The 13472-nt window shown below is 39.4% G+C and overlaps 1 protein-coding gene across 1 annotated transcript; it reads right to left on the bottom strand.

Annotated features, from left to right (window-relative positions):
* Nucleotides 1–10165: 10165 nt before the first annotated feature.
* Nucleotides 10166–12377, bottom strand: LOC134453953 (zinc finger protein 239-like). The gene is made up of 2 exons (XM_063204699.1): nucleotides 12230–12377; nucleotides 10166–11252 (listed from the first exon to the last, which is right to left on the bottom strand). Exons 1-2 carry the CDS (start codon nucleotides 12375–12377, stop codon nucleotides 10252–10254), a joined length of 1149 nt encoding a protein of 382 aa, XP_063060769.1. The 3' UTR covers nucleotides 10166–10251.
* Nucleotides 12378–13472: the final 1095 nt, after the last annotated feature.

Below are 13472 nucleotides of genomic sequence, written 5' to 3'. Positions count from 1 at the left end.
TAAAGTAGGGCAACATTAGGCTGAAAGAGTGAAAATTCAGATCCCAGGTAGCTTCACGTTGTTCTCTTGTGTATTGCAGCAGAACAGTAACCATATCCATATACTGCCACCAGTTCACATCATCAGATTGACACTCAGCAATATCATGCAGAAGATTTCTGTCCTTTTCCTGATACTGGAATGAAATCAGTTCACTAATTGTCTGAGGATCATCACCATTAGCCATCCTAGCAAGACAGGTAGAGAAGACTTGGCATGAGAAGACCCTAAAGGGATTGCAGAGTAAACTTGTGTGCCATGGCTTTGTTGGATGCCTTTCCTGCCAGAACAAGTTCAACAGGGCCTTATCCAAGCAATCCACCATCCATACATTGGTCAGTCCAGATCCATTCATATGTTCTCCTATGGCCTTAAGGAAGTTGATTGACAAGTTATGTCCTCCTAGGCGAGGTATTCATCTGTTGTTCTATTCTGAAATTGACCACTTTAACTCTTTAAGTCTGCAGTACAATGCTTGGTCAACTGTGATAACTGTTCCTGTCCAAATAAAAATGTTAAGATATGACAATGCATTTGTATTCAAAGTATCAAAACGTGTGCAGTAGCGAGGACTATTGGCAAATACCCCGCAGCAGTCTGTTGTTCCTTTGATGACAGTGACTGAACACTGACCAAGAAGTCTTCATGTCTAAGTTTTTTTTTTTTTTTTTTTTTTTTTATTTACACTTTTACACATATCACACAAACCTCACACAAAGTGGACAGCGCTTGTCCACTAGACAAAGGAAGAATAAACAACAACAAAAACAAACAAAAAAAAAAAAAAAAAAAAAAATACATACAATTATTTCCTACCCACTTCACATAGAGGTCTACCCTATATGCTTAACTTAGGTTTGTAAGTTTTACTGTGTCTATGTATTTATGTACTAAGGACCATGTAGACCTGACATCCAACTGTTTCAGGTGTTGTGTGTTTATACTTTCTTCCATCGTTAAGAAGTGTATTATCTGATCTAACCATTGTGAAAGAGTCGGTCCTGACTGCGATATCCAATTCATGAGTATGCATTTTCTGGCAAAGTGACATAATATTACAAAAACACATTTCTTTGCGTAAGGGAACACATTTCCCAACCCATAGTTCAACAAATACAACCTAGGACAGAGATCAAAAGTGCACTCACACATATCTTGGATTGCTTCGTGGATCTTCTCCCAGAAAGAATAAACAACTTTGCAGTCCCAAAATAAATGCATAAATGTCCCCAGTTCAGTTCCACATTTCTTACACAAAGGAGAATTTACTTCATCAAATTTGTTAAGCTTAACTGGGGTTAGATAATATTTGTAAAGAAATTTATAATTACTTTCCTTAATTTTAATATCTGTAGCCACGGGAGAGGTGAAATCTGTACACATTCTTAACCACTCTTTCTCACTGAAATTATGTTTTAGATCAAGTTCCCAAATTGATTTCAATGGCAAAAAAGAGTTCTGTGATCTTTCAGATAACTTTTTATAAAAAAGAGATATCTTCCCCTTAACAGAGGAGGCCGAGGATATGAATTGTTCCGGTTCTGTAGGGCAGAATCTAAGTTGTCCCTTTTCTTGCAAATGGATCATGATGTGGCGGACCTGCAAGTACTTAAAAAAATCTGATCTAGGAATTTCATATTCTCTAGTGATATCTGCAAATGTTTTCACAGACTCAGAACCCTTGTCAAACATGTCTGAAAAAGTCTTCAAACCATTAAGTGTCCAGTTTCGGAAATTTGTTTGTGAAAGAGCTAAGAAGTCTGGGTTGGATGCAATGGGAGAATGTACGCTTATCAAACTATCTTTATCTAGGAACCGGTTACAGTCCTGCCATGCTTTCAGAGTAGCTTGTAGTGGAGGTAACTCTTCTACAGTTGTCGGAAGACGTAGAGTCTTAATGTAAAGTGTTGACATAATATCTAATGGATGACATGTTGATGATTCAAGTGATACCCAAAGAGTGCTAGTTTCTAATTTCCAACTTACAATATTTCTTACCTGGCAGGCCCAGTAATACCACTGAAAGTTAGGGAGTCCTAGCCCCCCTTTAACATAGGATTTAGATAAAGTAGCTAGCTTAACCCTTGGTGTTTTATTGTTCCATATAAATTTTGTTAAAGATTTATTAATTAGCTTAAAAAAGGAAGACGGGACATGACATGGTAACATAATAAAAGCATAAATGAACCTAGGGAGTATACTCATTTTGACCACATTGATCTTACCAATGAGAGAATGGAAGAGTGGTCCAAGTCTGCAGCTTGTTTTGACAAACCTCCAACAAAAAGTTGTAGTTTGTCGTAAATAGTTTTTCTAAAGAAGGTGTTACTTGTATTCCAAGATATTTGAACCCATGTATTGACCAAGAGAAAGGGCATTCTTTTTTTATGTCATCATCTTTTATAATATTGAGCGGGCAAGCAATTGACTTTTGTAGATTTACCTTATAACCTGAAACTTCAGAAAATGTTTGAATGTCCGCTAGTAGCTGAGGCAATGATGACAAAGGGTCAGTTATAAACAATAGTGTATCATCAGCATAAAGTGAAATTGTATGATGGTGTGTGTGTGCAGTAACTCCTTTTATCAGAGGGTTAGTTCTAATCTTCTCAGCAAATGGTTCTAGTGCCATGACAAAAAGTAATGGAGAGAGAGGGCAGCCTTGCCTGGTGCCCCTTCCTAGTTGCAGAGGGGCTGACTCCACACTATTGGTATATACAGTAGCATTTGGAGAGTCATATATTGCTTTAATCCATGCAATGAAGTTCTGACCCAACTTAAATTTTTCTAGTACTAAGAAAAGAAAAGAAAATTCTAAGCGGTCAAAAGCCTTTTCAGCATCAAGTGATACTAATAGTGATGGTGTTTTGTCTTTATTTAGAAGATGTATAATATTGAAAAGCCGTCTGGTGTTGTCAGATGAGTGACGCCCTTTAATGAATCCAGTTTGATCTAGTTTAATTAATTTGGGCAAAACTGATTCTAGTCTTTTAGACAAAACTTTTGTAATAATTTTATAGTCGCAGTTAAGCAAACTTATAGGCCTATATGAGGAACAGCTCTGAGGGTCTTTATCCTCCTTTAATATCAGAGAGATTCTGGCTGTTTTCATAGAAGCTGGTAGAATGTTATCAGTATAAAAGCTATTAACCATTAACATAAAGATGGGTTTTAGTTGTGACCAAAATGTTTGGTAGAATTCTGCAGAAAAACCATCTGGGCCAGGAGATTTATTTGCTGACATTGATTTTATTGTGGCATATACCTCCTCCTCAGAGAAAGTATTATTTATCATGTGTTGGTCTAATACAGTGGTCTGTGGGAGGTCTAAATGTTCCAAGAATGCTTTTGCCTTAGAGGTTGAAATGTTATCTGATTTATATAAGTTACAATAAAAACTGACAAATTCTTTATTTATTTCTAAAGGGTCATATACTAAGTCACTCTCAGTTTTGATAGCCATTATTGTTCTTCTAGCCTGTTCCTTTTTCAAGTAGTGTGCTAGGAATTTTCCTGACTTGTTTCCAAATTCATGAATTTTCTGTTTTAGAAACATGTTTTTTTGTTTGATGTAATTAGATTGGTCTAAGTTATAGTCAGCTCTTGCTTTAAATAAGTTTTTCCAGTTTTCTTCTGATTGAATTTGCTTGTGTAATGCTTCTCTGTATAACAGCTCTTCCTTTAGATCCTTTGTAGTTGCCTGCCTTTGCCTGTTTTTATATGAGGAATATGATATAATATGTCCTCTCAAAGTTGCTTTTGCTGCATCCCATAATACATGAGGTGGTATGTCAGGTAGCCCTACATTATGCATAATAAAGTCTTCAATCCACTCTTCCATTTTCTTGCAGAACGTTCCGTCTTCCAAAAGTGAGTTGTTAAACTTCCACATTTTAGATGTATGCACCTTTTGTAATGATATTTCCAAAGAAACCATAGCATGGTCCGATATGGAGATTTCATGTATTTCACAAGAGGAAACTAGATTCAAACAATTCTTTGGGAGAAAAAAGTAATCTAACCGAGAATAAGTTTTATGTCTGTTAGAAAAAAAAGTATAGTCCCTTTTTGTGGGATTTTTAACTCTCCATACATCTGCTAATCCTGTTTCATGTGCCAAAGCATTCAATATTTTTGCTGATTTAGGATTAGACCCACGGGAATGAGAGGATTTGTCTAAGCATGAAAGAGTTAGGTTGTAGTCCCCCCCTATAAATCCCAATGTTGTGCAATGGGTGTTAAAAAGCGAAATCATATCAGAAATAAATGAAGGCGTGTCTGTATTAGGAGCATATATATTAAGCAATGTTAATTCCTTATTCCCAATTTTCCCTTTAACCAGAATATATCTTCCCTCTGTATCTGTGATTTGTTCAATGAGTTCAAACGGTGTGTGTTTGTGAACCAGGATAGCCACTCCTCTGCTGTTTGATTTGAAGGATGAAGAAAATATTTGTCCAACCCAGTCCTTTTGCAGTTTAAGATGTTCTTCTGGTGTAAGATGGGTTTCTTGCAGTAGAGCTATTTCAACCTTTTCTTTTTTAAGTGCTGTGAGTATTTTGGTTCGTTTAACAGGATGTCCTATACCTTTAACATTCCATGTAATTAATTTTAATGGTCTCATGATACCTTTTTATGAAGAAACCTTGAGAAAATACACAGGGAAACCTTCAAGCTGCGGTAGGCAGGATTAATAAAGACAAAAAAGGAAACAAATACACAGTCAACACAAAAACACAAACATTCATACACATTTAGATCGACAAAGTTCCATCTGCACCACCGGCTAATTTGGTGGCAACTTGTGGTGAGAGTTGTTAGTTCAGAATTTAGGGTCTCTGTAGCCACGTTCGTGCACATACCCTAAAAGAAAGCAGCTTGAACCCTCCCCTCCCCCTAAATTATCCAACTCTAATTAATCAAATAATTTCCAGTCATGTCCAAAGTTGGTTATAGCTGTTAAGTAATTTCTATCAGACCGAAAAATCTTTTAAGTATTTTTTTTTTTTAATATCCCAAAAGAGAAGGAGAGAAAGAGAAAGAAACAGAATAAAATAAATAGTTTGCAAAGTTCCCCGGTAGACTGCAAACTGGATCCACACTTGTCCATTTTCTTACAAAATAACTTAGTTTAACGAAAACAAATCAACTCTCGTGTTAATGTTCACCATAGTAGCCATATAGGCCTAGGCCTACCTAGGTCTGTACACTCTTCATATCTATGCCAGTTCAATCGCCTTTTACACTCCTCTTCGTTTCCATAAACAAAACAAAAAAACACAAAAAAAAGGCTTGAACTTAAAGACCAGTCCCGTCCCGCCCCCCCTCACTCCCTTTTTTTTTTGCATACCGTGACCAAAGTCCAGACAGCGCGTCATCTTCATCTCAGGTACACTCGGCTTTGTGCAGTCCCTTTTGCCGGGCCGAAATGTCAGTCCTACCTTGAGCTTTAAGCCAGGAAGAAAAAATAAAACAATAATAATAAAAAGATAACAAAGGTTCTCTGCAAGCCGCCCACTGGAGCAAAACCTTTCCCTTTTCAATATGATCATAAGCAGAGTAGGGCAAAACAGAAAAAAAGAAGGCGTTTCCTTAGACTGCACATTAATGTTCACCGTTGCAAGTTTCAAGTTCATCCAGCTTTGTTCTATTATTCCAGTAGACCGTAGTCAATGACGACATGCGTGAAATGAGAGAGAGAGAGAGAGAGAGAGAGAGAGAGAGAGAGAGAGAGAGAGAGGTCCCCATTTGCTCCATTACGCAGCCTACCGTAATCCGTAGGCCTATCCAAGATGCGCATCTTCTTATCTGAAGGTGAATTCGGCCTCGCGGCGTAATCCAGTTTATTTGGCTTTGTAAAGTCCCTTTTCTTCTAAAGCTTGAGTCGCTGCCCCTGGGTTAGGGAAGGTTGTAGTGGAATCATCCTCGTGGAAAATCTTCAGTTTCGCAGGCGCCACGATATGCGACTTGATCCCCTGGTCCTTTAGTTGTTTCCTGATTGGCTTATACATGGCTCTCTGCTTCCTCACCTTGGTTGTGAAATCATGCTCGAAGTAAATCCTTGTATCTTCAAACATCACCTTCTTCTTTGTCCATGCAGCCTGCATGACACGCATTTTCATGTCGTTCTCGAGGAAAGCAATGATGATCGGACGGTCGAAGTTTTCTCGCTCTTGATAAGTGCGATGCGCACGAAGTATGTTCAGTTCATCATGTACTCCGAGTTCTTTAATCAACTTTGTGAGAAATCCCACCATGTCCTTTCCTTCACTTCCTTCAGCGATATTGTAGATGCACATGTTATTTTGCCTCGACTTGCTTTCCAAGTACTCTGTTTGTTCAATAAGTTCATCAATTCGAGACTTCATCCATTCCATAGTTTGCTGATTATTGGCTCCAGCATCATCCAAATCGCTCACCCGACTTTCCAAGTGCTCAACGCGCGTTGTAGTTGCGTTCACCTTCTCGTTCAGATCAGCTGTTTGTTGCATAATCTTCTGAATGTCGCGTTCAGTCTCTCGACGAAAATCTTTCAATTCCATTTTCAGCACTTGAAACTCTTGGCACAAGGACTCTTTTAACTCAGCAAAAAGTTTATGCATTTCACCCTGGGCGGCCATGCTGCGGGTTTCGTCTTCCCCCGTGTGTTTCTTGGTTGGTTTCTTTTTCTTTGGTTGGAGTTCGTGGAAATCTTTATTTATCCCGGAGCGCAGATTCATCACTTAGTTATCTTGCTTAAACATTTTCTTTACAGTATCATTTTAAACGAGATTTAGATCTTATTTCAGGGGAGGTAACGCGGGTTTATTCAAACTGCTGCCATGTCACCGGAACTCCGTCATCCACCGTCCATCCCAAGGCTTTCTGAGAAAATGTGCAATTCTGAGAAAATGTGCAAAAAATGTCTAAGTTTTGACAGTGCAAGAAGAAAGCTAGATCCGTAGCCTTTGCTTGTCTAGCATACTTATGCTCCTCTCCAGATTTTCCAAAGCATGATTAAGCAATGGGTGCTGAAAAAGTTGGCTTGAATGTCCTATGCGTAATCCAGAGAGGATGTAGCTCCATCAGGGCATTTGGCACATTTTAATGTATGTCTAGTAGACATCTCTATATCTTTAACAGAATCATCAATTGGTTGGCCTCTCTGCCATGCTGCCATTTGTGTTGTAGTGGATGAATTTATCTGCCACAATGTTTGTTGGAATAATGGCACCACTCTCTTGCTTCAGTGTTTTAGAGTGCTCTCAGCTAAAGCCGGGCATACACTGTGCGATATTTTCACTCGTGGGTCTTAAGCTTCTTCTCACACTGCACGATGGAATTTCCCTGTTTAAAAGTTCACAGCTGACGACTCACGTCCTCACACTACACGAGCCGACAATCGGATGCGAGCGAAATGCTTCCACTGTACCACGCGACAGGCATGTTTCCCCGGTCTACAGAGGAGGGAACTTGCGCACCTGAGGTGGAGATGAGGTCGCACTCAACAGCGAATCGCACGGCCCTATTAATTTGTGCATGTGAAGAGTCAAATCGGGTCGTAGCACTGCTTTAACTGTGCGATTTACGCACGAGCCACGACCAGAATTTCAAACCGTTTTGATTTTCTTGCGACCCTGCGATTGCACGATCGTGAGGCAAAATCGCTTGTCGTTACCCCATGTACACTGCACGATGCAAGACTCACGATTGACCTGCGATTGAGCAAGAAATCGGCCCGACTCTCAAAAAGTCGTGCGAGTGCCAAATCGGGGCAAAATCGGGGCAAAAGTCGCACAGTGTAAGCCCAGCTTAAGGAGGATCTGGACTTGGAGGACCTGGTCGTAACTCAGACAATGACCTGCCTGATTGAATAGTCATATTAGGTCTTTTACCCAATAGCTTGATGAAGAGTACAAGCAAGACTGACATGTTTCGGAGTCCATTTTTTGCCATCACTGACACAATAAACAAGGACTTTAGCCTCATTCAGAACTCTTCTTTGAGGAAGTTTTTCCTTGCAACCAATTCCATCATCTTCAAGAGATGTCTGGCCACTAACAACCAGGCTGAGTAGCATGTATAGACTATCTGGAATGTATACAATAGTATCTGATAGAATATGTAAAATATGTCTGAACATTTTTCAAAATGTACGTTATATGTAATATCATGGTGTCATCTAGCGATTTCTGGACAGTTTTCAGAGAGCCAATAGCAACTTTCAGTGATTTTTTGGAAACACTAAATCAGGGGTCCCCAAACTTTTTTTCTCTGGGGGCCACATTATCGTTCCTGACTGTGATCAGGGGCCGGGATCAATGTGGGCTGTATGCTAGGCCACTGCCTGTTATAGCCATAATTTCTAGCACAAAATAGTTCATCATTACAAGCGAAAGAAGTGAGTACTTCACATGTAAAAATAGCAAGGAAAGGTTAGAAAAATATGGTGAATGACAGTTTATGAGTGATACAATAGATACAATATTTTATCATATTTTTTTTCTGTGAGGATTGCTTCTTTGGGCCAGTGTAAATGGTGAGGTGCAGAGAGGTGGAGGGCCGGTCAAAGGGGCATGGCGGGCCGCATCCGGCCCCCGGGCCTTAGTTTGGGGACCCCTGCACTAAATACTTCACATTATGCAAAGTATTTCTAAAATACTTACATCAATTTTCTTAACCATATAAACACACATAGGCTACAAATATCTTATTAGAAAAGCTAAATATTTAAAACGTTTAGGCTATATTTAAAACGTTTAACACCTAGCCTACAATATTAGCATTATTAGCATTCTAGAAGCTATTTTATACTTTTTAAAATCCTCTATAGTAGATACATTCATCAAGAAACATTAATGGGACACAAAATGTTAGAAAAGAGCATTTATTTCCAAGTACAGCAATACTTGGTAAAAATGCTCTGTCAAAAATAGCGTATTTTGGCAGCCATTTTATTTTTCAAATTTAACTGTCAAAACCTCAAAATCCAGCTTGGGAACCAGTCTAGTTGAATTCAGCACACTTAAATTATGTTAAGTACATAGGTTCCCAACTTTTACTAAAAAATGCTTCTAACATTCACAAATATGAAAAATGTGTCTAGACTATATGTAATACCGTTATCTCTGGAAATGTAGGCTATTGCCAATCTAAGTCTAAATTGGAGTAGGCTATTAATCAATGCAGGCCTAATGAAACATTATTAAGTATTGCATTAAACTATCTAATATTGAACTGAAACTGAAATATTTAACTGGCAACATGCAGGCGTGTGTCTGCGAGACATGCCCCTCCTCCTCGCTCTGTCAATTGAGTAAGTGAGTGAGAGAGAGTGAGTGAGAGAGAAGGAAGGAGAGTTGACGTAAGGGTGTGGATGTCAGGTAAACGTGCAGGCTCGGCGAAATCAAACCGTGTCAATTGGTGCAGATATGAATGGTAAATATTGAGTTCTGATGTGTTGACGTTAAAAGCAACTAAAGATACATTCATTTTCTGCTGATTTTTCAATTGTGCCTCGGGCCATCGGCTAGCCTAGGCTACGATGCATGTGCAGCGCCAGATGTAAGCTTAGTAATCCAAAACACTAGAAGAATTAATAATAAACAACCTACACAAAAAATTAGCATGATTCAAAACATGAATGCCATTGGCTTTATTGAATGTGAATAAATGGTTAAGTTGTGTGATGAGGCCATGATCAGTTGTCCTCACCCAAACTGCTATCTAAAATCATCAGGGACAAAAGCACTCAAATGTGCATAGGGGTTCTGTGGGTCTATATTTTAATTCTAGTCTGAAAGCCCTCTGGAATTACTTTATATTTGTAATATGAGATTAGGGCAAAACATTAATATCACACTTTATAACCCACTGTATTAATGTGACTTTTCAGTAGTCAAACTAAATCAAATATTTATGTTGAATATCTGAAGTCCCAATACAACTGAATTTACAATAAAATGGCTCCTATAAACATTCAGATATACTGTTACCCAGTCTCAACATATAGATGTTACATAGTGCACCTTTAATACAGGTCTTGTTCCCCAGTCTCAACCTGCAGATGTTCTGTAACTGTTCTTCAGAGTAATGCAGGTCTTGTTCACCAGTGTTAGCTGTTGTCAATGTAGACTTTCTGATGCCTATTGAGGTTAGCTTTCTTTGAAAAGCACTTCCCACATGTAGCACACTGGTAAGGCCTTTCTCCAGTATGGGTTCTCTGGTGAACAGCTAAAGAGGCGAATTTTGGAAAAGCAGCTCCGCATGTTGAGCATTGCTGTTGTCAATGTGGATTTTCTGATGCCTATTGAGGTTAGCTTTCTTTGAAAAGCATTTCCCACATGTAGCACACTGATAAGGCCTTTCTCCAGTATGGGTTTTCTGGTGGACGATAAGGTTACCTTTTTTTGCAAAGCTTTTTCCACATGTGGAACACTGGAAAGGCCTTTCTCCAGTATGGGTTCTCTGGTGTGTTAGGAGATCATGTTTTTGTCCAAAGCCTTTTCCACATGTGGTGCACTTGTAAGGCTTTTCGCCTGTATGGATTCTCTGGTGGTGAACTAAAGATCTGCTTCGTGAAAAGGCTGCTCCGCATGTGGCACACTGATATGGTTTGTCTCCAGTATGGGTTCTCTGATGGGTGATGAGGCTGCATTTCACTGCAAAGCCTTTTCCACATGTAGTGCACAGATAGGGCTTTTCTCCAGTATGGGTTATCTGATGACTGTTGAGGTTAGCTTTCTTTGCAAAGCATTTCCCACATGTAGCACACTGAAAAGGCCTTTCTCTAGTATGGGTTTTCTGGTGGTGAACTAAAGTGCTGCGTTGTGAAAAGGCTGCTCCACATGTGGCACAATGATATGGTTTGTCTCCAGTATGGATTCTCTGGTGGTGAACTAAAGTGCTGCGTTGTGAAAAGGCTGCTCCACATGTGGCACACTGATATGGTTTGTCTCCAGTATGGGTTCTCTGATGGGTGATGAGGTTACATTTCACTGCAAAGCCCTTTCCACATGTAGTGCACAGATAGGGCTTTTCTCCAGTATGGGTTCTCTGGTGCCTGATGAGGGAACCATTCTGTGCAAATCCTTTTCCACATGTGGCATATTCCCATGTATTTCCCGGTACATGGGTTCTCCGGTGCTTCGATAAGTCGTGTTTTGTTTTAAAGCTCTTTTCACATGTGGTACACTGGTGTTGGTCTGTGCTAGTATGAGCTGTCTGGTGTTCACCTGAGTACACAAAAAGGAAGAAATACAAACAAACGACTTTTAACTCCACAACAAATTAGTTACTGACTACATCATCAATTTCAGATACGGTAAATACTAATAATATTGTCACAGCCCAGCAGAAACCTTGCATCTCCACCTTGCATCTACATTTTTTTTAAATGTATTTTTAAAGGAACAGACCACCCTTTTTTATTTTCACATATTTGAAGTATTTCCCGGCATTATTCATGAATGTGCATATCATTTTCTTCTCAGTGTTTTCAGTACTTAGATTTATTGGATCAGAATCATTAGCATCATCACTGGAAGTAACTGGTAACTTTAGCATCCCGCCTCAAGTGATCACTGGATGGAATTATGTTGATCTTTCTGCTGGACTTTGACAATATGGAAATTCCTTCAAATGTATATCATAATGTTTGATAAGTACTTGCAACCTATGCATTGACATGTTCAGAGAAGCGGAGGCTTGTGTCATATAATATACCTTATATTTAAAGGGACACTGTGTGAGATTTTTAGTTGTTTATTTCCAGAATTCATGCTGCCCATTCACTAATGTTACCTTTTTCATAAATACTTACCACCACCATCAAATTCTAAGTATTCACTATGACTGGAAAAATGGCACTTTTCATACATGAAAAGGGGGATCTTCTCCATGGTCCGCCAGTTTTAATTTCCAAATTTAATTTTTTTTTTTTAGCATTTTTAGCTGCAAAAATGACTGTACTTGGACCACACTAGAAAATATGTGTTTATTACCTAGTAAACTTTCATGTAAAGATGTAATTTGGCAATAGGCAGCCAGTTTCAATGAGCAGCATAGTTGCAGTACCTTTTTTTCCATTTCCTGCACAGTGTCCCTTTAAGGCAAAAGTGACAAAAAGCTGAGAGGTAAACACCAACCTATTTATTTTGCAAATACACAATCTAATATTTAAATAATGTTACAAGTTTGTTATACAACTTACCTATTGGGGCCACATCTCCATTGTATTCCATTAGAGAAGACTCTGTTTCCCTTGTCATGTCCAGGGATTCTTCTTTCATGTACAGTCTGTCAGTTTCATGATCTTCCTCCTTTGTTTTGTACCAATACTCTGGGAGGAAATCATCCATCTTCAGAGGTATTGCCTGTTGTGATGGAGTTGATGGCTGCATTGTAGTAGTGTTCTCATCACCACTAAATTGCATGTTATGAGACGTCTCCCCTCCTTTAATTTCATGAGACAAACACGGTTCTTCCTTGCAAATTGATGTACAGGTACCATTCAATTTTGTAGACAAATGCTCTGGTAGAAAGTCATATATGTCTTCTCCCTTTATGTCATTCATGTTCATCTCGAGTGGTGATGAGTGTCTATGAAGATTCTCATTCATCCAGGTTTTGGTAGTCAAATGATCCAAGTTGTAGCCTGCAGAACTATTGTTCGCAACTTCAGGATGATTCCTCTTTTTAGCCAAGTCTTCTGCAGTTCTGACCTGCTGGTAGAGAGCCAGGAGCTTTATCTCTGGGCCACTAGTAGAGGTGGAGCTGTACACCACTGCTGGTGACAAAGGGTCTCACCCATCAAGTTGTAAATGGAAGAGCTGTAGACCACTCCGCTCGTTAGTTGACAAAAGGGTCTCAGTCATGAAGGTGTAAATGGGAGAGCTGTAGACCTCTCCCCTCGTTAGTTGACAAAAGGGTCACCCATCAAGGTGTAAGTGGGAGAGCTGCAGACCACTCCCCTCGTTAGGTGACAGAAGGGTCACCCATCAAGGTGTAAGTGGGAGAGTCGTTGTGGTTTCAGGATCCCATGGGCGTAGATTTGGGTAGGGACGGTCGTGACATGTCACAACCAATATTCAAGGGATATAAAATAGTCCCGACCAATTTTTGACATATTAATTAAAAAAAATGCAATAACTGAACGAAAATCTACATTGATTAGTTTAATATTTCGATATACTATGCAGTGGTAGCATTCATTTAACACTAGAACTACCACGGAGGGGTCAATTGACCTTTTTACCTAAAAGCCCCACAAGGGGGTCATTTGACCCTTTGGACCCCCTGCGGACACTCCTTTTGTTGTGGAAATGTAGCTGTTAGCACCTCACAGCTGTCACTTGAGACACAGAGTGTGTGTGTGTGTGTGGATCATTTCCAATGCCTGTTGAGTGCTGTATCTCTGCATCTGGGAGAGGAGCTTCTTTCACCACAAAATTCTT

Source organism: Engraulis encrasicolus, chromosome 8 (genome assembly GCF_034702125.1).
Source record: "Engraulis encrasicolus isolate BLACKSEA-1 chromosome 8, IST_EnEncr_1.0, whole genome shotgun sequence".
Taxonomy (NCBI): Eukaryota; Metazoa; Chordata; class Actinopteri; order Clupeiformes; family Engraulidae; genus Engraulis; species Engraulis encrasicolus.
This window is presented reverse-complemented; position numbering and strand designations above follow the sequence as displayed.